General features: G+C 48.7%; 2 protein-coding genes and 2 non-coding genes across 10 annotated transcripts in view; 2 read left to right on the top strand and 2 right to left on the bottom strand.

The window, feature by feature from the left end:
* The window catches only part of DPP9 (dipeptidyl peptidase 9), a 58,172-nt gene extending 36,544 nt beyond the window's left edge, over window positions 1-21,628 (bottom strand). The window contains exons 1-11 of one of the 4 annotated variants that reach the window (XM_084826046.1): window positions 21,397-21,605; window positions 18,726-18,815; window positions 13,022-13,278; window positions 11,275-11,387; window positions 9,493-9,666; window positions 8,665-8,833; window positions 7,163-7,276; window positions 6,545-6,673; window positions 4,645-4,706; window positions 1,800-1,900; window positions 784-961 (exon numbers count right to left, since the gene is read on the bottom strand). In XM_084826046.1, the coding sequence (XP_084682172.1) occupies window positions 784-961; window positions 1,800-1,900; window positions 4,645-4,706; window positions 6,545-6,673; window positions 7,163-7,276; window positions 8,665-8,833; window positions 9,493-9,666; window positions 11,275-11,387; window positions 13,022-13,278; window positions 18,726-18,781 (1,353 nt within the window). In that variant the 5' untranslated portion in view covers window positions 18,782-18,815; window positions 21,397-21,605. Of the gene's footprint in view, window positions 1-783; window positions 962-1,799; window positions 1,901-4,644; window positions 4,707-6,544; window positions 6,674-7,162; window positions 7,277-8,664; window positions 8,834-9,492; window positions 9,667-11,274; window positions 11,388-13,021; window positions 13,279-15,720; window positions 15,816-18,725; window positions 18,816-21,396 lie in introns of those variants that run through there. The other 3 variants (XM_084826050.1, XM_084826047.1, XM_084826048.1) reach the window with 3 other exon arrangements.
* Window positions 21,629-22,273: 645 nt separating this feature from the next.
* LOC146333506 (uncharacterized) overlaps window positions 22,274-26,027 on the top strand; it is a 29,606-nt gene continuing 25,852 nt past the window's right edge. For all 4 annotated transcript variants that reach the window (XR_014786517.1, XM_084826428.1, XM_084826429.1 and 1 more), the window contains exon 1: window positions 22,274-22,432. Coding sequence is in view for 3 of the 4 variants with exons in the window: in XM_084826428.1 (XP_084682554.1) it covers window positions 22,404-22,432 (29 nt within the window). In the remaining variant the exon portion in view is untranslated. The remainder of the gene's footprint in view (window positions 22,433-26,027) is intronic.
* Window positions 22,560-22,631, top strand: TRNAG-UCC (transfer RNA glycine (anticodon UCC)). The gene has a single exon. It is a non-coding gene; the product is annotated as a tRNA-Gly (tRNA).
* On the bottom strand, window positions 23,093-23,165 carry TRNAV-CAC (transfer RNA valine (anticodon CAC)). The gene has a single exon. It is a non-coding gene; the product is annotated as a tRNA-Val (tRNA).

Here is a 26,027-nt window from a genome sequence, read left to right as displayed (position 1 = left end):
CATCAGCCAGGACAGCTAGACTGGTGGGGACGAGGGAGAGGGCCTTTTCTGTGGTGGCCCCCACTCTGTGGAACTCCCTCCCTAGGGAACTCCGTCATGCCCCCTCTTTTAATGAGCTTCCGTCGTGCATTAAAAACGTGGTTGTTCAGGCAGGCATTTGGGGTGGGTTAGGGTATTTTAGAAAATGTTTTTATTGTAGAATTTTATTGTTTTAAACTGTTTTATTGTATGTTGTACATCGCCCAGAGTGGCTGGGTGACCAGCCAGATGGGCGATTAATAAATTTAATAATAATAATAATAATAATTGATGCCTGCTGTCGGCAGATGAGGCGGTATATAAATGTTAATAACAAATTAAGAATACAATAAATTAAAGCACGCAAGAGTGCCCAGTGCAGCAACAGCGACGTCAAGAGCCACGTCATGACGTCCATCCTATACCCAAAGTCCCTAGGTGAAATGGACAAAGCCATTTCCAAGCATCTACGCTTTATTCCTGTATCGACTCCCCAAGTTTCTAGCCATCACTTGCAGAGCTCTAAAAGGAAGAGGACCATAAGTAGAGATGTCAGGGGTTGAACCTGGAACCTTCTGCATGCAAAGCAGAAGCTCTACCAGAGCTACAGTGGAGAGATCCAGGGTTGGCGTAGGGGGGCATCATACTTCCACCTCTGGAATCTTCTAAAAACAAGTCAGCTCGTTGGGGGGGGGTCAGCGGGGCTTTGGACCCTTTGCCGCTGCCACCACACACCCCAATTTGAGCACTGCCTCGTTCCCTTACGTTGATCCACACATCGGTGACTTCTTCGTAGATAACAAACGGGTGGACGTTTTCAGGCACGGCTTTGGCAAACTCCTGGCGCTGCTCCTCACTTTCTGGCACTGGGATAAAGAGCGCGGGAGGGAAAAGGACGAGCTGGAGTTGCTGCTGAGGTCTGTCTAGGAACATGGCCCAAGCACTGCGCAAAGCAGGACCGGGGCGGGGGGGAGGGAGAGAGAACACGAAAGTCAAGACTGAGCAACCAGGATGGAGCAATGACTCTTTAGACTCCAGCAGCATCGCTGGAGCCAACTCAGTGAACAGAGCTGGATCAGTCCGCAGTGCGTCCATCTAGTCCTGTTCCCCAGAGGAAGCCAACCAGATGCCTCTAAGAAGCCCATAAGCAGAACACAGCAGCTCTTCTGTTGCTGCTCCCTGCAGCGGCTGGCATCTACAGGTGGACTACCTCTGGGAACAAGGCTGCATATAACTATTGTGGCTGGTAGCCATCAACATCCTGTCCCTCCAAGGATTTCGCTCAGACAGGGTGACGGACAAACACAGAGGGGCCTCCAGCTCATTAGCTTTGCACACAGATGGTGCCCAGTTCCATCCCCAGCATCTCTAGGCAGGACTGTGAAAGACACCCCACCACCACCACGAGACCCCAGACAGAGCCGTTGCCAGTCAGCACAGAGAAAACTGAGCCGGGTTGACCGACTGTCTGACTCGGTAAAAGAAAGCTTCCTAGGTTCCGATTTAATTCAGCTCTTGAGTTAGAATCATGAGAACTGGGAACTTGCTTTATTTTTAGGGGAAAGGCTGTTGCTCGAGGGCAGAGCCCCTGCTTTGCATGCAGAAGGTCCCAGGTTCAATCCCCGGCATCCCCAGGCAGAGCTGGGAAAAACTCCGGCCTGAAACCCTGGAGAGCCATTGCTGGGCATCAGTGCTGACAATACTGGGCTAGATGGACCAAGGCTCTGACTCTGGGTAAGGCAACCGCCTATGTCCCCCACCTCATGACAAAATCTACTTACTATTTTCCATCCCGGGTCCAGCCAGCCCGTGCAATGTACTCCACCCTTGGAAACATCGTAGCAAAGGGATATACCAGCTCCTTGTCCTGGGCGTACACTATCTACAGAGGGGAGAAACCGTCAATTAAGAATCATTTGTTTATTCGAAAAGATGTATATCCTGCTTTCCTGCCGAAAAAGCACCCAAAAGCAGCTCACAAAAAGTAACAAAAAACACACTTTAACGGGGCTGAAATCGCAGTGCTTTCAACAAAGTCGGCCGGCTGCGGGGACTGCAGTTGCTTTTCTATGAAAGCTTTTCGGCTCCCTGTTTCCGAAAGAGGAAAGCAGAGTGCTCCCACGTGTCAGGATTTCATGGGTCTTGCCCTTGTTGGAAGGGGAATGGTCACATCGGTTCATACTTTCAGCTTTGGTGGGAATGTTCCACAGCGCGGGAGTTTGGGAACACAGTTGCCGATTACTGTCAAGAATGTCTTCATGTTAGACCACTGATCACTCCTAGAGCAATGCTGCTTCATCTTTTTGAACTCCATGACCTTGGATTCCTCCATAAAGAGCTTCTTAAGCAATTGTATACAGCTGCAAACTCGTGTACAGCAGGTAATTGGAAGTTTCCAAAACAGCCAATTAAAGAGCAGCGGATAGATAGAAATTGGGGGACTATGAGTATGTATAAAGTTATTCAGCAAGTGCAGTGAGAAAGGAGTCCTAAGTAGAAGAATGATATTACGGCACCACAGTTTCCATTCATTTCCTATATTGAGGCTCTTCAAACTTCTGACAAAGTTCCTACAAAGTACAGTTGCCTGTATTTTTTCTGATTAATGTGCACAAGCACACAAAATGACACACACTTATACACATTCCTTTTATATGTTGCAGATCTTGCATTTTTACTTTCATTAAGTACTGAGTTCCTACTTAGGTCATTTTACTGTAGATAGTCTATAACAGATATGCTTATGGAACAAGATTTATAATTAGTGAATCCCTTTGTCTCTTTAGTGATTTTGATTCAATATTATGTATGTTCTTCTTTTTGTTGCCTTTATTTTGTTAACCTTATTTCGAAATAAAGTAAAATTTTCATGAGGAAAAAACACACATACAATGCAACAAACTACGGGGGCGGGGGTGGGGAGAATCCATAAAGATTTAGCCAAGCAGATTAACGCAGCAGCAGCAGCAGCGAGGATAAAAAAAACACACGAGCAAAAACATACAACAGACTGAAAGGCTGACCTTCTTCCTCCAAACACACTGTGCAATAGCAGAGGAGAAGGCCGTCCTTAACGAATCGAGCTCCCAAACGGCTTATGGCTGTAAAGCAGGAGTGTCAAACTTCAGGCCTGCAGGTCAATTGTGGTCCATGGGCCAGATAGCCCCGCCCCCTTTCCGTCACCCCACCTCCTTCCCCCACATTTGGGGGTTTCCTGGCTTTGCATGCTTTCCCCCTCCCCACCCCCCTTCTAAAAGGTTGAAATGCCTAAAGCCTTGAGAGCTTTGAGTTAAAATATGCTGGTGCATTTTGTATTTTTGGCCCTGGCCACCACTGGAACCCAGCCCGCAAGAGCTTCTCCAACACTGCATTTGGCCCTCAGGCTGAAGGAGGTTCAAAACCCTCTTTTGAAAGAGGTTCAAAACCTCACAGTTCAAAACTGTGAGAGCCCTCTGGTGGAGCGGCTAGAATGTTGGACTGGAAGCTGGGAGACCCAGGTTCTAGTCCCCACTCAGCCATGGAAGCTCACTGGGTGACTTTCACAGTCACCCAGTCACAGACTCTCAGCCCAACCCACGTCACAGGGTTGTTGTTGTGAGGATAAAATGGAGAGGAGGAGGATTATGTACGCCGCCTTGGGTTCCTTAAGGAGGAAAAAAGGCGGCATAGAAATGTAATAGATAGATAAAAACCCTGGTGTAAAGGCCCATGCCAGTGCTCTAAACTGGCCCAAATGGGGAACCAATGCGGTTAACACAGATCTGGCATCCTGCGCCCTCTATGGCAAGCTTCCATCCGAAATCTCATGGATACATCTGGAAGCATCAAAGGATTCTTCAGTGGCACCCGTGGAGTAGGCGCTCCAGCCGTCTCAACTGCGTGTTCTTGAGGCAAGCGTGCTGGCGGGCAGGTCAGACCTCACCAGATAAAAGCCACTGCTGGCACATCAAACTGAGCTGGCTGTCTTTATTTTTTACTTTGTTGTTGTTGTTTATTCGTTCAGTAGCTTCCGACTCTTCTTGACTTCATGGACCAGCCCACGCCAGAGCTTCCTTTCAGCCATCGCCACCCCCAGCTCCCCCAAGGTCGAGTATGTCACCTCCAGAATATCTCCCCAATAACTACATCCAATTTGCTATTGGTATTTCACTTCCCAAAGCATTTTATAATAAATTATAAAACAACAACACACTCTAAAACTACAGTACTACAAATTACTAGGCTCCATAAGACAACACTTAAAACAACTCAGGCCACAATCCTTAGTTTAGTCAGAAAAAAAAGCCCTACAATTCCCAGCATGCCCCATTCTGGCTGGGGCATGCAGGGAGTTGTAGGAGTTTTTTCCCATCTAAACATGCATAGGATTGCACCCTTAAAATCAGTTAAAATCAATGTTGGGAAAAGGCAGGCAAGCAAGTGTGTTTTTAATAACTGTCAAAAGCACACACACAGCACTGCAGAGGAGAGATCTTTCCAGAAGGTGAGATGGATGACTTTTTTTTTTTTAAATCATGTGAGCTGCTTTGAATTCACTTCATGAAGAACAGGAGAATATAAATTACTAAAATAAAATTTAAAAACACACAACCAACTCGCCAATTCAAATGGGCAAAATGCGCTTACCTTCCCTTGGCTGTCCGTCTGAAATTCAGCTAGCTTCAACGAGATCTTGGGGTTCTTGCTGCCTGAAATGGAGGGTAAAGGAATGTAAAAGATGGGTGCTCTGAACTTCTCACACTCCCACCCACATCTCCCTTCAGCAATTAAAAAAGTGTTTGTGTTCACACTATGGCCTAGTTGATGACATGCACGTCTATTGCTTAACGTATCCGCACCTGATGAGCGTTTGCTTAACGGGCAAACCAGCTGTTGCCAAGCACTGGGACCACGGGGCCATATTTTATTTATGCAAGGTCCTTGCAGCGCCCAGTGGGGTTCTGCTATTGTGCGATTATTAACAGGGGAATTTCGAGAGCTCGGTAGTAGAGCCCCCGCAGTTCCTGCAGAAGATTCCAGATTCAATCCTGGGCATTTCAGCGAAAAGGATCATATAGCAGGTGACTAAAAAGATCCTTCGGTGCTGGAGACGCTGCAGAGCTGTTGCTGGTCACAGAACTGAGCTAGACGGACCAACAGTCTGATGTGATATAAGGCAGACCCATATGGTTATATGGCATTTTCCCTTCATTCTTGTTTAGGAAGAGAGAGCCAGGCACCCTTATCTACATGGTCTGTGCAAACATACAAAGCTGTCTTAAAAGGACCCTCGACCCATAAGATCATAAGACGGGGTGGGAAACCTCTTTCAGCCTGACGGCTGAATTCAATTTCATGGAAGCGATTGGGGCCACCTACCTCTCAGTGGGCATGGCCAAGGGCAAAAAGGTAGGGTCCAAAGAACAAATAATACCAGCATGTTTTAGGCTAAAGCTCTTACTGCCCGTCACTAAGCCTTTTGCAGTAAAGGCTGCTAAATGTAGGGGAAGGTATGTAGATTTTATTGCTGTGAAGCGTCCAGGAGATTCGAAAACTTGAGAAATGTATTCTTATATTTATTTTATTTATTTATTAATTAAATTTATATCCCGCCTTTTTTCCTCCTGAAGGAACCCAAGGTGGCGTACATAACCTGCCTCCTTGCCATTTTACCCTCACAACAACCACCCTGTGTGGTAGGTTGGGCTGAGAGTCTGTGACTGCCTAAAGTCACCCAGTGAGCTTCCACGGCCGAGTGGGGGACAAGAGCTCAGATGTCTCGACTCCCAGTCCAGCACTCTAGCCACTACACCACACAGGCTCTCATATAAGTCTATAATGCCGTGGTGTATTTTATATGTAAAGCTTGCTATTTTAAGAATATGTTTTCATGTCAGTATTTTTAACTTCTAGTTTTAATGAGCCATTATTGTATTCTTATGTTAGTTTTTGTTACTTGGTTTTCTGCTGCTATTTATTTATTTATTTATTTATTGCATTTATACCCCGCCTTTTTTCCTCTTGCAAGGAACCCAAGGCGGCTTACATTATCCTCCTCCTCTCCCCTTTATCCTCACAACAACAACCCTGTGAGGTGGGTTGGGCTGAGAGTGTGTGACTGGCCCAAAGTCACCCAGTGAGCTTCCATGGCCGAGTGGGGACTAGAACCCGGATCTCCCAGCTCCTAGTCCAACACTCTTGCCACTACACCACACTGGCTCACACTGCTGCTATGGTTTAAGACTAACGCAGTAAATGTCATTCATTCATTCATTCATTCAAGCCTTCGGAGAGACATTTCAACCATTCAGAATGAGGGGTGAAAACTGCACAAAAGCTGGGAAAACACCTAATGATCGGAGGTTGGGGAAAAGAGGATGTGGCTATCTGAGAAGCATGGAGGGGCAGACTGAGCCCCCAGGAAGGCTGGATTTGGCCCCGGGCCTGAGGTTCTCACCGCTGACGTAAGAAGAACCCTACTGGATCAGAGTAGAGGTCCACCCAAGGAAAGCTCTGCTCATCCTCACCCCACCTCTTCCCCACTGACCTGTTCTGGGATACCGGTAGGAGTCCGTCTTCCGCTCCTCAAGGGCAGGGGATGGAACATGAATAACCTCCACCTCCGACTCATCCACCTCCTCGTACAAGATCCGGAATGTTTTCCAGCCCTCAGGACCTGGAATAAAATAGGCAAGGTAAGAAAGGTTGCTGCTGCAGCAGCAGCTTCCACAAGCGCTCACATCGGCCTCAAATCCTAGCCATGCTTCTTGGGGAGTGGTCCTGCTCCCCAGGTTTTCAGGCAGGGATTTCTCCAAGGATCGTGCTGTCCATCGAGCACCAGATATCTCCCCAGAAAAACACCACGAACCTGGCTGTCAGCCTTCACCTACTCAAAGTGGTGCCTTCTGCCTACTCTGTGCAGCTCCAGATTCTTTTCCACTTCAAGTTCCCAGGTTCTGCCACTGACTATCCAGGACTGTGAGCCGGAGAACGGACCTTCCAAGATCTACACCAGCCACCCCTAACCTGGTGCCCCCCAGAGGTGTTGGACTGCAACTCCCATCGTTCCCAGCCAGCTGGGGATGATGGGGTTGCAGTGCAACACCTCTGGAGGGCACCATACTCAGTTATAATTGCCCACAACCTGGACACTGAGAACACCCACCTTCTTGGCAAGACGTGGGACACCACCAGTACCCTGTAAACCTGTCGAATTCTTCCTGAATGACGAAAGTGGCCACACCCGCCGATTTGGGGTCCTCCAGCACACTAGATAAGCCTGCGGAAAGAAGGAAGGAGAACAGCTTTGGCGAGGGAACGGAACAAACAAGGATGCCTTATACTAGGCTCTACACTGATCCATCCCACCCTGTATGGTTTTCTCTGATGGGCGGCAGCTCTCCATAACATAAGGAGTTGCCTTATACAGAGTCAAACCAACTGGTCCTTCTAGCTTTCTATGACTGGCAACAGCTGCCCAGGGTTTCAGGCAGAGGGTCTTTCCTTGTCCTACCTGGAAATGCTGGGGAATGAATCTGGGACCTTCTGCATGCAAAGCAGGGGCTCTGCCTTACTAAAAAATAAAGCAAGGTTCCAGTCCTCATGGTTCTGAATGAAGGGACGATTTAAAAAGGAGGAGAGGAAGCTGCCTTACCAGTCTGTCTGGCACAGTCATGTCTACGGTGACTGGTGGCCGTTCTCCAGGTTTCACGTGGGCCATTCCCAGCCCTAGCTAGATCAGTCAGGGATCGAACCTGAGGCCGTCTACATGCTAAGCAAAAGCTCAGCCAGTGAGTAAGGCCCTTTCTCAAGGACCAGGAGGAGCAGCCTTCTCGGACCAAGTGCTGGAGATCCTTTTTAGCTGGAGACGATGAGGACCTTCTGAAGATGCAGCACATGCTGCTGTCACTGAGCAACAGACCCAGCCCAGCTGAAAAGGGAAGAGGGCCTTAGGCCAGCCTTTCCTAACCAGGCGGCCTCCAAATAGTTGGACTACCACACCCAGCCTCTCCCAGCCAAGGCTGTCCCAAGCCCTCTTCCTTAAGCCACCATTCACCCATCCAGTCCGGTACTGTTTGCTCTGTCAATGGCTCTCCAGGGTCTCAAGGCAAAGAAAGGTTTTCACCATCACCTGCTACCTGAGTCACACAGATTCCATAGCCTTGCGGACCAGCTTTTTTCCCACTTTCTGGAATTTCACACAAATTCAGTCAAAGAAAAATATGTGAAATAAAAGAACACTGGCCAAAAATACGCATATCTCCATAGGCTAAAGCGTGAAAACACGCACTGGAGGGGCGGGAGTCACACATTTTCGCAAGTGTGAATTTGAGCAAATTCGCATTTGCATAGCGTAAATTCAGGAAATGGGGAAAAATTTGAATTGTGTAAATTCAGGAAATCGGAAAAAATCCAATTCCATCGATGAGCGGATGATGGAATTAAAGGTACCGGACAGCCCTCGACATACAAAAAGAACGGATTTTACAAAATCCATACATCCCCTAGAAACAGCAAGAAAATATTATTACTACGAAGGGGCCCCTGGCAACAACCAGACAAAAGCAAAGTACACAGAGAGCTGCATATCAGCAAATGTCCCTTTCAGCAGTTTCCCTTCTAGAGAGGAGGTGTGGGTGAGGGCAGTGAACACGTCAAAATGGCTACCTTTCTGGCAGAAGGTCAGCCGCCGCTCTTCTCCCGTGTCAATATTTGCCACCCACAAGTCATTGTTGTTGATGAATGAGAAGAACGACGGATCGGCAGAGCAGATCTTGGGATCCATCCGGGGACCTGAGCACTGCGTCTTGATCTCTAGAGGCTTCATTGGGGACATCTGTGGGCAGAGAAGGCAAATACTCCCAAATTAGGCATGGTTTAGGGAGAAACGGGGGGGGGGGTATCTCTGTCTCCCATAATACTGGAATCCCTAGGAAAGGGGCCATCCCATGAAGCTGAATGGTGGGAGATTCTGGACAGACAAAAACTCTAGAGCGGTTCGCCTGGAGCCAACATTGTTCTCCTTCCAGCGCCAGGTGAAGACCTTTTTATTCTCCTGGTATTTTAGCATTTTAGTTTCCTATTTATTTTTATTTTATTAATGGAGGATAAAGCAGTCAATGGCTCCTACTCACAATGGCTATATTTTAACTCTGAAATCAGAGGCAGCATGCTGGGGAACAGGAGCAGGAGGGTGCCCTTGCACTCATGTCCTGCTTGAGAGCTTCCCGGAGACACCTGGCTGGCCACTCTAAGATAGAGCATACTGGGCTAGAGAGGCTTCAGTCTGATCCAATAAGCCTCTTCTTACATTCTTATGAACGTGCAAAGCCACTCCGGGACTTCATTCAACTTCCAGGGGAAGACTCGAAAAGGCTACTCAGAATCAGGGCCCAGGATGGAACCAACAGGAGCAGCTCGGCAACACCGGATGGGATTGTTCAAGAATTGCGCCACATCCTTGAAGCGAGCTCTACCGAGTGGCAAAAGACTCACCATGAAGCCATTTTTGCCTCCGTCCCGACAGTGGAAGAGGCTGTTACTGGCCTGGAAAAGGAAGAGGCCGCTCTCGCTGTGGAAGTCGTAGGAGGTGATCCCAAAGACGCCCAGCCGCTTGCGCTCCCTCAGGAGCTCCTCCTCCCTGGAATACATCCCGTGGTGAGGGGTAGCCTGGTGGACAGTGGAGAGAGCCGGCAAGGGTGAAGGAGGGGCCAGGCGTGCACGAATCAAGGGTGGCGCGGCAGACAGAGGGCCGAGCGCGAGGAAGCTCAGCCACAGAGCACAACCTTGAGCTAGTCCTCACTCACACTTCAGCTTCCGTTCCTGGAGAGGGGCAGAGCCTTGATCAAAGGGGTGGGGGGCCTGGGGCAGTGCTACGCCTGGCCCCGTGGTCCTGAACCTATTACTTACAGTCCCAGGTCTATTCCTCAGAGCACTCAGTGTCCATTGGTGCCAAGGGAAGCTCTTCTTCCCAGTTTAGCTGTAAAGCGGGGGCAATTTTCCAGGGGGATTCCAACCTCCCCCCCCCCCACCTGGCATGGCAATTAAACTTAGAAAAAATCTTTCAATTGGGAGTTTTTCCCCGTACGGTTAGAGGCCACACAGGGGGGGATTTCTAGTGGAATCACAGATGTGAAGGGAAGGATTAACCCTCTCCTTTCTGTGCCCCCCCTCCGCAGACCAATCATGCTTAGGAAAAACCTCGCATCAATACCAATGGAAAGACTGGGCCCTGAATCTTTTAAGTGTTCCTGACTGGGACCCTCCAGATGTTTGATTACAACTCCAATCGGCCCTAACCATTGGCCATATTAACTGATGGGAGCTGGAGTTCAACATCAGTCAGTCCACAGTTTCCCCACCACTGCCCTATCACAGCACAGATCTGAAAGAGCTTGGTAAAACACGCATCGTTTAATCCAAGGGTTATCATCCTTTTCGGGACCAATGGGCACATTTGGAATTTTGAGGGTGTTGTGGGACACTCTCACAAGATGGCTGTCATGGGAGGGGCTTGCCCATTCACAAAAAAGCTGCCACGGTGAGTGTGGCGAGTCAGGAAACAGCTATTTCCCAGAAGGCAAACTGGGGAGGCTAAAAGAAAAATTGCCCAAGAACTTAAGTACAAGGAAGAAATGGGGTCTGAGAACTAAAACATAAAACCAATCACAGTTCTCTGCTCCGTTACCCATTTCACAGTAGGCAAACTGGGGGTGCTCAGAGGAACTAACACCTACACAGGCAAAACACCCATTTGCATCATGCACAAGCTAAATACACACACACACACACACACACACACACTCATAAAAGCCAGGGAAGACACACACTCATAAAAGCCAGGGAAGACACACACCTGGCTACCCAACATCCCATCTGTCACCCCAGAACATTCTCTACCACCTCAACTTAGTGGTTTCTTCTTTTTTTCTGGACAACAGCCACCTTATTTTGAAAGAATATCACATGGACCACAGAGACATTCTTGGAAAGAAAGGTGGTGCTGGAGGCTGGTGCTTTCCTTTGCAGCATACCAACCTCCCAGTTTAAAAAAAAAAAACATTAAAGAAAAACCTTATAAAAGTTTAAAACCAGGAGGGACAGGGAGGCTGGCAGGTGCCAAGTGAGGCGTTCCCACCACATCACACTTGAGTTGCCAGATTTAGTCTAAATGCGGAGTAAGTATTTTATTTTTTATTTATTTGACAGAGTAGAATTCCTGATTGCACCGGGCACCACAAAGCCAGGGAGCCCAGCACATCATCCAGTGTCCCTCACCTGGAAGTGATCCAACATCTGTTTCCACGACAACAACAGCAGGGCTTCCTTCCGTACCTTTTTGGGAATCTCGGAGTAGAGGAGGGAGTTCTCCCTGCTTCCATATGGCATTCCTTTTGGAAGCAACAAGGAAAGAAGAAACCTTATTTTTCTTTTTCTGTAGACCAGAACCCACAGCCCTTTAACATTCTTCACAATCTCCCACCTGAATTTTTTTCAATAATGGTACTTTAAAAATAAAAATAAATTGAATTTTTGTCAGCCTATTAATTGGGGGCATGTCTATCAAGATATAGATGTGTGTGTGTTTATCTGACTGGCTAATCTAACTGACTGATGTTGCACACTTAATTAAAACTTCTTTAAAAAACAACAACCTAGTATTATATTAAAATAGCAGAGGGACTTATGACCTCTAATAGCAATAATTCCTGAATAGCTGGTGGAATAATGTTCTTGTTTACTTTTCAGCCAAAAGGAAGGAGACGGGTAGAACCACCATGAAGAAATGACAACCACACCTCCAGAGAGGATCGTATCTGAAATGGGCCCTCAACAGCAAACTGTTAATTTCCAGAGGGTGGGGGTAGAAATGATATGGAAGGACACAGATCATGTAAAACTCAAGAGGTCAAAACCAGCACCTTGAATTGAGTCCAGTTCAGCTTACAGAAAAGCTGAACATGGGGTGTTCAGCTTGTAGAATAAAGCCCCTAACATTTCCAGCTATGTTCTGGGTGACTCCCCAGGTCTGGATTATGCAGTGAAATCTGTATAGATAACCTAGTTCTTTTTAGAAGTGTTTATTTCATGCTTTGAAAATAAAAGGGAAATGAGTTACAGATATGATGTGTATTCAGCTATATTATCCCAAAAAGAAAGAGGCCATTAACATCTACGCTGCAATCTTATGTAGAGTTACCTGGGAGTAAACCCTACTGAATACAATGAGAATACTTCTGAGCAAACATACAAAGGATTGCAAAGAGATCAATAAATATCTTGCACAACTAACCAAAATTCATAGGTGTAATCATTCCCGCTATTTCCAATGTGCAGAGGTAAGTGCTGTTCCTTGAGTAGCTAAAATGGTGCCCCACACACATACACGAAGGAGTTATCAGCAGGCTGTGTTTATGTTTTAAGGTGTTATTGTTTTAAATTGCTGCACACCGCCTTGACAACTTCTTAGCAGATAAGGTGGCATATAAATCTTATTATTATTATTAGTATTATTAGTATTATTATTATTAATAATAATAATAATAATAATAATAATGCAAAGAGCAGCAAGTTCAGTAGTTGGCAGCTGGCAGGCTGAGGGCTGAATGCAGCCCAGAAGTTGCTACTGTCCTAAAAGCCCAAGATCAACTGCTCATACCTGGCTTCAAGAGGGAAGGGAAGAACTTCATCCATACGGCCAGCCTTTTCCAACCTGGTACCCTCCAAGTGTGTTGGAATGCAGCTCCCATCATCCCCAGCCAGCCAATGGCCATGCTGACTGGGAATGATGGGGGTTGTAGTCCAACACATCCGGAGGACATCAGGTTGGCTGTGCTGCACATGGCTGTGCTTCTTCTGCATGATGAGAAGTGAAAAGCCAGGGGGAGGAAGAGGAGAAAAACGCAGGGAAGCAAGTTTCCCGCTCCTCCCTACAGCTGGCCTGCTGTCCAAAGCTGGCAAGTGACCCCAAACTTTGCTCGGTTTCAGCCCAAAGACCAGCACCCCACCACAAAGCCAGTCTCACCTAGGTAATACAGTCGATGTGAATGAGGGCTTGATTCTTCTGTTTTCCGGACAAACTGGAAGTCGTGGGGCGCCTTGTTTACGATCATCCCTGTGTACTTCCGGCTGCCGTGAATGATATCACGCAGCCCCTCCCACGAATGCTTCTCCACCTGGAAGCGAGAAGCGGATGTGTCCTCCATCTCCACTGCCTCCGCACTATCTGGCAGAGAGTCCACCGCCGTCATCCTCGGCCTTTCCCCCGAACTGGTCAAGGAACTAGGAGAAAGGGGGGGGGGAATTAGGCGGGGATGATGACAGCAGAGTGAGATCATTCACTCTGGAGCTTCTATCTTTAATAGAATGGTGAAGCATCTTCAACCAGTTCGTCCTGCAGGTGGGAGAATCACATTTAAATGCTCCCACACCACTAGAAAACATCCCCTGCATGTAGAAACCTCGTCCAGCAGAGGGAAGAGTTCAGTTCAGCCTCTGCCCAGATATTTTATTTTACAGTGTGCAAGGAGGCCCTTTACGAAAGGAGGATTTTGGCATGAAAAACCCTCACCTGCAGTCCAAAATCCAGCCCAGAAGAAGAACTAAACACACTGGTTATTTAAAAGATCAGAGAAAGCTGGCTTTATATCACATCAAAGCACGCTAGTGCGTGTTGCTCAGTACTGTCCGCATTGGTTGGCATTGGCTCTCCGGGGTTTAGCTAGGATCAAGGGGTCTTTCCCAGCCCAAAATGGAGAGACTCACCACTGAGTTATGACCTTTCCCATAAAAGTAAAGAAAGACTCTAGTCTTCATGCTTCTGAAGAAATGGCCGATCGCATTAGGAACACAGGAAGCTGATTCATACCGAACCAGACCATAGATCCATTGACCTCTGCTCTGTCTACGCCAGGGGTAGGCAACTTGTAGCCCTCCAGATATTTTGGCCTACTTTGATCATCCCTCACCCCTGGCTACGCTGGCAAGGGCTGATAGGAGTTGTAGGCCAAAATATACGGAGGGCCTCAAATTGACCACCTCTGGTCTACACCAACTGGCAGCAGCTCTCCAGGGTTTCAGACAGGAGTCGTTCTCAGCCCTACTTGGAGATGCCGGGGATTGAACCTGGGACCTTCTGCATGCAAAGCAGGGGCTCTACCACAAAGACGTACAATCCAAACCATTCCCACTATTTATTTATTAACATTTATTTATTAACTAATGTTCTCTGGAGGGTTAACAATAAAACGTTTAAGACCGTAGAAGAGGAAAACCGTCCAAATCATTAGGGAGAATAAACCCACAGTATAAAACTTAAATAAACCCAGTAGCAGCAATAAAAATAATCAATGAATATAGCAGAATGAAGGTACTAAAAGAACATCAGGAGAGCCCTGCTGGATCAGACCAAGGGTCCATCTAGTCCAGCAGTCTGTTCACACAGTGGCCAACCAGAAACCCACAAGCAGGGCATGAGCGCAACAGCACCCTCCCGCCCATTTTCCCCAGCAACTGGTGTACATAGGCTCACTGCCTCTGATCCTGGAGGGAGCACATAGCCATAAAGACTAGTAGCCATCGATAGCCTTCTCCTCCAGGAATTTGTCCAACCCCCTTTTAAAGCTATCCACGTTGGTGGACATCAGCACATCTTGTGGTAGTGAATTCCATAGTTTAACTACACACTGTGTGAGGAAATAAAAGGTTAAAATGCCTGGGAAAATAAAAAGGTCTTCAATCAACACTGAAAGGACTACAATGCAGGTGTCAGGCAAGCCTCTCTGGGGAGGGTGTTTGACAACCAAAACGGTAAGCACAACAGCACCCACCTTGGGGAGGTACCATAGGCTTGGCGGAACCCCAAGGTTCACAGAAATTAAGGGGGGAAACCTAAAGGGGGGATCCACAAAAAGTGTAATGAGGACTCAGCGTCCTGACAGAATGCTGAGGGGGGGGGGACTGGAAAAGGAGTGGGAGGGGAATGGAGTGTCCAGAATCCGGGAACTGAAGGACTTCAACACTGCAACATTTTGTTGCAAGGTCCACTTGTACCGCTATGGTCCCTGACTGGCACACAATGGCTGCAATCTTATGCACACTTACGTGGGGGTAAGCCACACTGTACACAGAGGGGCTTACTTCTGAGTAAACATGCATAGGATTCTGCTGTTAATCCAACACTACTGAAAAAGAGACCAGACCAGAATGCCAGAAACACAGGCTTACCGCAACCACCAAAATCCTGACATTTCCAGAGCAAACCAGCGCAGCTCTCAGGAACACACGGAAGACAGAAAAGGGCTTTCCAATTCAGACAACGCAGGCAGCATAAGCCAAGCTGCAATTGCCGAGACAGCCAAAAACCAGGACATGAGAATGCACCATTTAAAGACAAAAAAGTCCAGAACTTTACACCCCTCTCTCCCCCACCAAGCATCAGCCAAGCAGCGCTGAACTTTGGTCCTCATCCAAAGCAACAGGTCATGAGGATCAGGAAGGGGGGAAAGTCACAGAAGCTTGAGAGACATGACCAGCAGAAAGCCCACCATTTCCCAGACTTCTCGGCTAAGAAAAATCCAAGCACGGCGTTTATGCACACGCCTGCCCCATCTCCCCCAATCAGGGACAGAGTCTTCAAGGCCAGCCATGTCAGTGTTCAAACATGATTAAACGTGTGCCTGTCTCAAGGCCAGGTTCCAATCGCACCCTCTCTCACACACACACCTTTAACAGTCCAAGGATGGAACAGTCCCACTCACGATAAGCAAAAACAGGTTTCAGTTTCAGTTTTTCTTTTTTCATTGCATCGCCAGCAGCCCCTTTGAAAGGATTAATTTTTTTTAAAAATCCAGGTCCTGAAATAGGGAACCATATGATACTCCTAAGAAAATCCAAACGTTCTTTTCAAGGGTCTAGGGAGTTGCAATAGCCCATTAGGACCTGTTTGCGGGATTTAAAACTATATTCCTGTGATGTGGGGACTGACAGCAAAAGTGGACTTTGGGTGCCCTTACAGTTGCAAAAAGACTCATACTTCAAGGCTGGAAGGATAGACACCCACCACCTATCATTCAGTGGTCATAAGATCTTACTGCTCTTGCTGAATTTCAACATATATCCTACAGTCATTAATTCTGTCGGGATGCTTATTTAGGTATATATAACATAAATATTTGAAACAGAACTGGTGAATCTTTTTTTCTCCTTTTGATTTTTTATTAATGGTGTTATGGAAACAGATAACTGTTTATCCCAATAAACAGTTATCTGTTTCAATAAACAGTTATTGAGAATGGATATGCTTCTTTGCCAATGTTGTTTTGTTGATTTTCTCCCTCCTTTTTCTTTTTTGTTTCTGTTATATTTGCAAATATTTTAGAAGTACCTGTCTGAGCATGGCTCTTTTGTTCCCGAGACCTGGAAGCTTCCCCCAGGTTTGTTCCTTACATGGATCAGGGACCATGTAGCACCTCAGGGATGCAAACACAGCTACTGGGGATTCCTGCACTGCTCTATGTAAGGCTTGATTTGTTAAAAACAAAATTTACATACCCAAAAAATGGGACTGAAATTATTTTTTTTTGCAAACATCCATGCAAAGATCTGAACTTCCAAGAATTCAGGGTCAGCCCCCAGCAACAAGGAAAACATGCGTACACACAGTGCTAGGAAGGCTATATCAAACAGCCAAGGAAGAAGGACATTCTGGATAAAACCATCTCTTCCCTCCACGAAATGATCCACCATCTATTCTTTTTGAGGCTGAGTTGGCCTATTTTTTAACTGTTATTTTAAGGCAGGGGTAGTAAATCCCAAGTTCCAGGGCCAAATCCAGCTGAGGTTCCATAGATGGCCACGCCCCTTTTCCCTGACCCCATCTTCTTTACCCCAGCCACCAATCTTGTGGTGGTTTTCCGGCTTTTGTGCAACTTTTCCCCCATTCTAAAAGGTTGAAATGCCTCTCCAAAGGCTGTTCCTGGCAGGAAGAGCTTAAGCTAAAACAGGCTGGTCTTTTGGCTCTGCCCCATTTTGCCTGGGCCCTGCCCACCACTGGAACGTGGCCCACAAGAGCTTCTCTGAAATGGAATTTGGCCCCTGGACTGAAAGAGGTTGCCCTCTTTCCTCTTTTAAGGGGAAAGAGATGGGGTAGAGGGAGGATAGCAGTCTACTTGGGACAATCCAACCCACGGTCCCCCCTGCCCTTTCCCTCACGCATCCAATCCCTGTTCATATCCAAATGCCACACCACGTAATCCTGGCAGCTTCCGTTGGCAACCAAGGTGGGAAACAATAAAAAAGTAGTGAGGAGAGTAACAAGAAAAATGTAGCAAGGATGTGAAGATCTGAAGGGGATCTACAAAATGGAAGTGGTTTGTTTGTTTTTTCCATCCTGTGATGGGACCCCAAATGTTGAGGGACAATGCAGATGGAAGTACAGTCAGACAAGAGATTGTGGGTCTCTTGCCTGCACTCCAGGTAGGTCAGCCTTCCCCAACCTGGTGCCCTTGTGATGTTTTAGACAACTCCCAGAATTCCTGACGATTAGCCACGCTGCCTGGGGCCGATGGAAGTTGAAGCCCAAAATATTTGGAGGCACCAGGGTGGGGTAGGTGTTTTTAAGCTTTACAGAGCATGCTCTTAAAACTGGCCAAAGTAATTTGCTTTGCCTCCTCAACTGCTTTGCTGAAAAGTCCTGCACTGAGCAGGGGGTTGGACTCCATGGTCTTGTAGGTCCCTTCCAACCCTACTATTCTATTATTCCAGGATTCTAACTCAGACTGTGTACTGCCTTAGTTTCCTAAAGCGGTACCCCTTTATCTGTACTATACTGGCTTCTTCCAAAGAGCAACCTGATCTACACAGGTTAACATGTCACAAGAGAGCAGACGGGTCATGAGCCAAAGGGGCGGAGCTGATCTAAAGCACCCATAGCGTGACTGACTTAAGCTCTTCCAGCAAATATTGTATATGCTGAATGTCAGCTGGTGGGCATCATAATACTTCGATTATGAGCTGAACTGGCTCCCTTAATGGAGCAGAATGGGACATTAACGAATCTGAGCGACTGTGCAGAATTCACTCAGATGTTCTCCAGCACAAGCCTTATGTTGAGTCAAGACAGACTCCCTTTCATCTGTCCTGAATCCCCTGCTAATCAGCTTCATGCATGACCTCGAGTCCTAACATTATGAAAGAGAGAGACAAACGTCTTAGTCCATTTTTTTCACACCAAGCATGAGTGCGCAGAAGAGACTAGGAGGTGTGTTTCGATTTTCTTAAGGTACCAACATGTTTTGGGAGTGCTCTGGTGAACAACTGGGCCTTTCCTCTGCAAAATCCACATTCCCGTGGCTTGGGGAAGGGTGGGAGAATGAAATATCTGTCTAGATATTTGAAGCGTCTTTTCCCACCCACCCCAACTCTTTGCCAACCAACCCCCTCCAGATTCTGAAAAGGAGAAAAATACAGAAGAGAATCACCAAGTTCAAAACATTTAAAGGAAGCACTTCTATACTACATAAAGGAAACCCATTTGCACACTTTATTTATTTATAGAGCTGCATGATTTCAGAGTGGAGTGTTGAGTTTTCTTGACTCGGACCCAAAACTCAGAGGTTCAGCACAATGTTTAAAAGCCCCTATGACCTGCCACTGGTTGTTTTTGAAACCTCTCAATTGACAACAGATCCTGCTTCTCCAGACCACCCAAACTGGCTTAGGAAAGTTACCTTCTCCAACTTCCTGCACTTTCGTTTTCCAGCCGAGCCCTCTTTATTTTCTGCATCAACTGCTAAGCGAGCCTTGGACAGGATAAGAAACTAGATGAAGAAGAAAAGGGAGAAAAAGCCAAACAGAACAGGGGGTGTGATTGCTTGGACATGGTTTGGCAAAGACATCCACTTAGAGTGGCTGAGACCCTTTATTGCCCACCAAAAACTGAGCCACAGTGTTGCAATCCTGGAAGCAGAGCTCAAAGACCCCTTCTCTATCCACACAGACCTGGTCTCCACATTCTAGTCTTGGCCTGAGAAATGTATTAATTTATTTACAGCATTTATAAACCACTCTACATCTAAAAAAAGATTCCAGATCTATGAAGGGGGGGGGGGGGAGAGTCAAAATACAAAAGGATAAAAAATATTTTAAATCAAATGATAATAAAACCATGGCTGTTTTTACTCACGGAAGGGTTGCTTAAATAAAAAGGTCTTTAGCAGATGCCGAAAACAGAAGCCTGAAGCCTGCCTGACATCAACTGGCAGAGACTTCCAAACAGAGGGAATCAGTACACTAAAAGCTCTACTCTGACTCTAAACACACCTCAGGCTCTCGCAGAACCACCATGATACAGCACATTCCCAATTCTCTTCACAAAGGGAGAATGCTGCTTCTGAATCACTCACAGAAAGGGATGTACTTTCAGTGGCATGGGATCATCCCGTCGCTCCAAGGAAGCTGCCTTATACAGTCAGACCATTCATTCACCTAGCTCACTGAAAGGCAGCAGGTCTTCAGAGTTTCAGGCAGGGGCCTTTCCCATTCCTACCTGGAGATGCTGGGGATTGAAACTGGGGCCTTTTGCACGTGATGCCACTGAGCCAAACCTCTTTTCCAAATCCCACAGTTCAACATTTGCCCCTAATAAGGCTACGGAAAGGCAGAAGGCCTGAGTGCAATGCTAAAACTGGGTATGGGGCAGGTGCTGCAGCAATCTTAGGAGCGGAGCCGAACAACCTCTAGACCAGGGGTGAGAAACGTGTGGCCCTCCAGAAGTCTGGGCCTACAACTCCCATGATCCCTCACCATTGGCTATGCTGGCTAGGGCTGAGGGGTGTTGTAGCCCAGAACACCTGGAGGGCCACAAAGTGCCCACCCCTCCTCTAGACCCTCCTTCAGAATGGAATTGTATGCAAAGCCTCATTCTGAAGCCCATGTCCTGGAGTTCACTAGTTTAAGGGGCAGGGCAAAAGCCTCCCACCCTGCAGTTATCCACCTTCCAACCCCTAAGAAGGAGCTGAGCTTCATTCTAGCTCCTAAGATATGGTTAGAGCATCTTGGATGGGGGGAAAGCTTCTGATGCTTAATTCTAGGGGCCTCTAATATATTATATTATTAATCTTCAGGGCAAAGGTCCAGACAGGCCTTGCTCATTTCCTCTTCCTCTGAGTGACCGCGGGTCTCTTCACCAGCAGAGGCCAAGCCACCTACCGTCATTCCACCTAAACCACCTAATAAACAAGTCTGGCGGCAAAGTTAATGAAGGGTGGAGCCAAAGCCACTTATACAGGGCTGCAAACAAGGGGCCAGAGCAGCCTTGGAAGAGGTGATGGCATTGATCGATTGAGCAACTCCAATTTTATTCTGCCCCTCCTCCAAGGACCCGGAGCACTATGTCCACCGCTCTTCTCCCTTCTTCATTTATCGTCACAACAACCAGATGGCATAGGTTACGCTGAGAGCTGGTGGCTGGCCCAAACTCAACCAGAGAACGCCATGGCTGAATGGGGATTTGAATCTGGGTCCACCCCAGGTCATATTCTGACACTAGTCTTCCTCAACCAGTCTTAGACTACAGCTCCCATCACCCCCAGAGTTACGGATGATGAGATATGTAGTCCAGCACATCTGGAGGGCGCCACAGTGGAGATAGCTGCTCTACCCACACCTCACTGGCTCCTGTTGGTGCTGGTGATGAATATCCATGAGTCCTACAGGAGATACTTGGAGAAGAAAGAACAAGGGCAAGACACAGCTGCCCAAGAGCCCCACAGGAAGGCAGGTGGAGCGGCTGGAAATTTTTTTCTCCTCTTCCCTCCCCATTCCTTTCTCCTTGCGTGTCGTGTCTTTTTAGGTTGTCTGGGCTGTCTCGTTTCACTGATGTTACGGGAGCCTTTCTAGCTGAGGAGCGGCATGGAAATAATTCAAATAAATACATAACAACAACCAAGTATGCGAGACCCAACGGGCGGAGAGCCTTGCTGCAGAGCCAGGGCCGGGCTGAAGGAAGATCCCTCCACCCTCAAAGGGGCCCCCTTGGGGCAGCAGGGTGGGCGTGGCCTGCAGTGCCGCGGGGGCGTGGCCAAAGGCTGCCCCTCCCACTCCTCCGGCAGGGCTGAGGCGCAGCCAATGCGCCGGAGACACAGCCACGGGGCCCTCTGTGGGGGGAGCGGCCAGAAGGCTCCCCCACCCTCCCGGAGTACAGCGAAGCCATGGGGTCGTGGCCAGGGGGCCCTCAATGGGGGCGTGGCCAAAGAAGCCCCTTGCCCGCCCTGCAGGGGGCGGGCAGCCCACCTCCCCACCCCTCCCCTTGAAAGACGGCGGGGCTCCCTCCGCCCCGATGGGGCGGGGCCTCCCCTGCGTGGCCCCGCTCGCCCGCCCGCCCGCCCGCCCATCACTCACTCCGCGGCTTGCCGGCCTCCGCCAGGCCGAGGCTCCTCCGCTGCGGGGAAGGGGGGAGGGAAGGGGTCGGGAGGTCCCGCGGCGGTTTCACTCCCGCTCCATTTCCTTTCCTGGAGGCTCAGGAGCTCCGGAAACGGGGGAGGGAAGGAGGGGAAAGGGAAACCGCCGGCCTCCGCGAGCCTCCCACCGCGACCTTTCAACCCGGAACCGGAAGTCGGGTCTGCGGCGGCGCGCGTTGCTCCCGAGGTCTCGCGCTCTCCGCGTCTCTCGCGAGACGATGAAGCGAAAGGGGCGGGGCCTGGGTTTGAGGCGCGGCGCGGACGCGGCTTCCCGCAAACCTCGCGGGAGGGAGCGAGAGGCGGGGGCGGGGCGGGCCGGCGCCGCCTGGGAACGTCGGCGTGGGCGGGACCATTGGTCTTTGAAAGGGGGGAGCTGTGCGACGGTTGGGAGGAGCCATTCGGTGAAAACCAGGAGGGGTGGAAGGCGCTGCTGAGGCGATACGAAGGGGCTGGAAAAGGCGGGGGGGCGGGGGGGGAGACCATTCGACAGGAGCAGGGGGTGAATAATAAAAAAAAAAATGTTCCGGGTGTATAATATTTATAAAACGCGTTTCTACATCATAAACGAAACGTATAAATATATCGAAATGTAATATTTACACGCTCGTGCTCCGTAATATAAATATTTGCTCGGATACTCTACTCCCGCCGATGTTGCCATCGAACGCATAGACGCGCCGCCAATATCGCGTACTGGCGGCACGCGGGCGGCCTCTCATCGCTGCGGGAGAAGGAACGCAAAGCCGGGCCGGGGAGCGGCGGCGGCGGGGCGCGTCGCTATGGGAACGGGGGGGCGGGTGCTGCCGACCGCGGGGAGGCGGAAGCGGCGTTCGGAAGGGACCACCTCCTGAAGCAGAGGGGTGGAGCCTTCCATCCCGCCGAAGACGGGCGGGAGCGGGGGTAGATGAGGGAAGGCGGACGGAACCAATTCCCTTTTCCCCTCAGTTTATGTCATTTGCTGCTATTCAGGCATCTAGGTGAGTAAAATGTCGCGAAGGAATATCTCCAACCCCTCGGGCTTCTAACCCTCCGGGTAGGTGATGGTATGGCCCACTGACGCGTTCACTTTTATAGGACGGGAAAATCCCGCTGCTCCCGGCGGCGGCGTTGGTGGTATAGTGGTGAGCATAGCTGCCTTCCAAGCAGTTGACCCGGGTTCGATTCCCGGCCAACGCAGCGAGTGCTTTTATCCCCTTCCATTAACTTTCCTTATGATTTCGAGAACACCGAAGGACCGCTGCCTTGTCATTTAATTCCTCTCTCCTAGGCCCTACACTGACCTCCTCCTTCATCTGCTTGCATTGGCTTGATCATGCATCCACCCCACCCCACCCCACCCTCTTCACACCCAGCCTTCCATGATTCTAGGGCAGTTTGTTTGCAACGCACATTTATATTCGCATGGATGTTCAGAAAGCCGAGTCAGGTTTCTGGGGGAGTCCAATGGAAATGGGCTTCATGCTGTTGTGTTTTTTTTTTGCAAAACACGCAGCCAGCCCAGAGCAATCTCTATCGCCCTTGCTGTACCATTCTTCACCGGCATCAAGACAGTAATTGCACGCGTTTATCTTACTCAGGCACACTAGGAGGCATGCGAGTGTAAATTAAAATTAAAACCGGACGCCCAAGGAAAACCATGTTTCCGCCCGGGATCGAACCGGGGACCTTTCGCGTGTGAGGCGAACGTGATAACCGCTACACTACGGAAACCCGCACGCTGGAGGCTTTTCGCGCCGCCTGATACTGTCGCTGCTCCGCCTTTCCAGCATACAATTGCACTTTCCACTTTGTTCTCTGATTCGCCATTTCTCTTTTCAAAATGTTTCTGTGCCCCATCCCAGTGTTTAAGTCCTTCTGCGCTCCTCAGGCCTGGAACCTTTTAATTCAGCCTCGCGTCAGGCTAATTAAAGAAAATAGGAGGGTGCCTCTGAGCACGCAAAAAGTTTTTCCTCCCCCCCGTCACCGTTGTTTTCAATATCTAGGGCTCAACCCAAGGGAAGCAGACTAATTAAAAAAAAAAACCGAGAGGGTGCCTCACCATGAACAGCCCACAACCGAACAACAAACCATGGGTTCTCGTAGTGGGCTGTTTGTGGTGAATAAGCCATGGTTTGTTAGCGCGGCTGGGTTCGCACAGCACAACAACCCACGATTCAGCAACAACCCACAGTTCAATGACAACTCACACTCAACCCATACTCAGCCTTGAGTGTGGGTGGTCGTGTTGTGTGAACCCAGCCTATGGATTTGAGGTGACCCGGGTTCAAATCCCCACCGAGCTACGTAGCTCAGTAGGTGACCTTCGGTCTTTCACACTCTTTTAGGGTGGCTGTGTGTCCTGCTTACAGTCCTCTATTTAAAGACATCGTCTTTTCCAGCCTACCTGTTGGACTACAGCTCCCAGCCTCCCCCAGCCATCATGGCTGGCTCAGGATGCTTGGAGTTGGACAGCGCCACGTTGAAGAAGTCTGCTTTATTTGAAGGGCTGTCCTCTCTGGTTTTAAAAGCCAAGAACTCTAAGATGAGAGAGCCAGAGAGCTTTGAAGGTGCCCATCCACAGCTTAGCTCCAAGATAAGGGGCTGAGCAGCCACACATAAGAAGCGCCCTGCTGGATCAGGCCCAGGGCCCACCTAGTCCAGCATTCTGTTCACGTAGTGGCCAACCAGCTGCCCACGGAAGCCTACAAGCAGGACAGGAGTGCAACAGCGCCGCGCGCCCCCGCCCATGTTCCCCAGCAACTGGTGTACGTAGGCATACTGCCTCTGAAGCCGGAGGTGGCATACAGCCATCCGGACTAGTAGCCATGGATGGCCATATCCTCCATGAATTTGTTGAACCCCCTTGCAAAGCCATCCAAATGGAAGTGGATCCCACAGTTTAACTCTGCGCCGTGTGAAGAAGTCCTGTCTTTTATGTCTGTCAAAACAGACATAAATAAAACAGACACTGTCAAAACAGTGCCTGGAGGCTGTTTTGGGACGGATGAGGGTGAACCAGCCGTAGCTGAATCCAGGCAAGACGGAGGTACTGTGGGCTGGGAAACCAACTACTTCGGATGGAGGTTTGCAACTGGTCTTGGCCGGGGTTGCAGTGGAAGACCAAGTGCGCAGTCTGGGGGTCCTCCTGGACTCTGCGCTAACTGGGGAAGCCCAGGCTGCGGTGTCCAGGAGCGCTTTTCACCAGCTTAGGCTGGTGCACCAACCGCAGCCCTACCCAGAGAGGACAGACCTTGCCTCAGTTAGCCACGCACTAGTCACGTCCAGGCTGGACTACTGTAACGTGCTATACATGGGGCTGCCTTTGAAGGCAGTACAGAAACTCCAGCTTGCGCAGAATGCAGCCGCCCGAGTATTGGTGGGGGCGAGGCGATTCAATCATATAACACCTGTACTGCGCCAGCTGCTCTGGCTACGGTGCGTTTCCGAGACCAGTTCCAAGTGCTGGCTTTGACCTTTAAAGCCTTAAACGGTTTGGGACCAAGTTACTTGAAGGGCTGGCTTCACCCGTATCAGCCTGCCCGCACTTAAAGATCAAAAAGAGAGGCCCTTCTCCTTTGCCCACCCATGCGAGCAGTCAGGTGGGTGACCACATGTGAGGGGGGGGAGGAGGAGGAGAAGAAGAAATACAAAAGAAGCACATTGGATTTAAATCTACTTATTGATGGAGAGTAGTACATTTAGCATATATGTATATTTTTTCCTTTACCTTACAAGCCAAGGTACAGGATTTTCTTTATAATTCTTCACCATAACAGATTAAATTAGTCTTTTTTCCATAGTTTGAGGAAAGGCTTTGAGAAATACTGCTGTGTATGTCCCTGATTAGTATATAAAATAAAATCCTGTCAATTTTATAGAAGTTGGATGTTTCGACTTTGCCTTCAGCTAGTTTCACCTGATAAGCCGGTTTCTCTGCCGTGGCTCTTTGCCACAGTTCCGTATAGCAAGATTTCAGTGTAAGAAGTTCTGCAGTTTTCCAGCTTTCAGCTATGACCCTTTGGGCCGCCTTCCGCATGACGCAATTAAGTCCTTTGATGTCACTTTCGCATTTTGTTCTTCCCATAATGTTAATAGGGCCAATGCTGATGTAACAAGTACGGTTTGATGAGTGATATTTGCCATTCCTGAGAATATGGTGTTCCAAAACTGTGATGCGACAGGACGTGCCCACCACATATGGATGTATAAACCTTGCTGGTTACACTGTCTCCAACATTTTGTATTGTTGGTATTAGTTCTTCTTTCCAGATGTACTGGTGTGACATGCCATCAGTGCAACCATTTCAACGCATTCTCTGAGAACTGTTGGTACAGTTTCCTTTGATTGTATCATCCATACTTTATTCCATACCTTTTGCTCTATTGTTACCCCAATAGTATCTTCCCATATTATTTTCAATCCATTTCTAAATGTGCATGTATACAGATCAATGAGCACATGCACGTGTTATACAAACCTGTGTGTCAAGGGCTCCTTGGAGGCCTCTCTCAGTCTAATCCAGTAGCCAAGTCCAGACACAGACAAAGGGATTCTTTTCAAAGCTTTATTCCTCTTTTACAACTTAACAACTC

This window comes from Heloderma suspectum, chromosome Z, assembly GCF_057233095.1.
Source record: "Heloderma suspectum isolate Gila_16-S chromosome Z, 16-S_ref, whole genome shotgun sequence".
NCBI lineage: Eukaryota > Metazoa > Chordata > Lepidosauria > Squamata > Helodermatidae > Heloderma > Heloderma suspectum.
The sequence above is the reverse complement of the archived record's forward strand: the minus strand, read 5'-3'. Positions and strand labels throughout refer to the sequence as shown.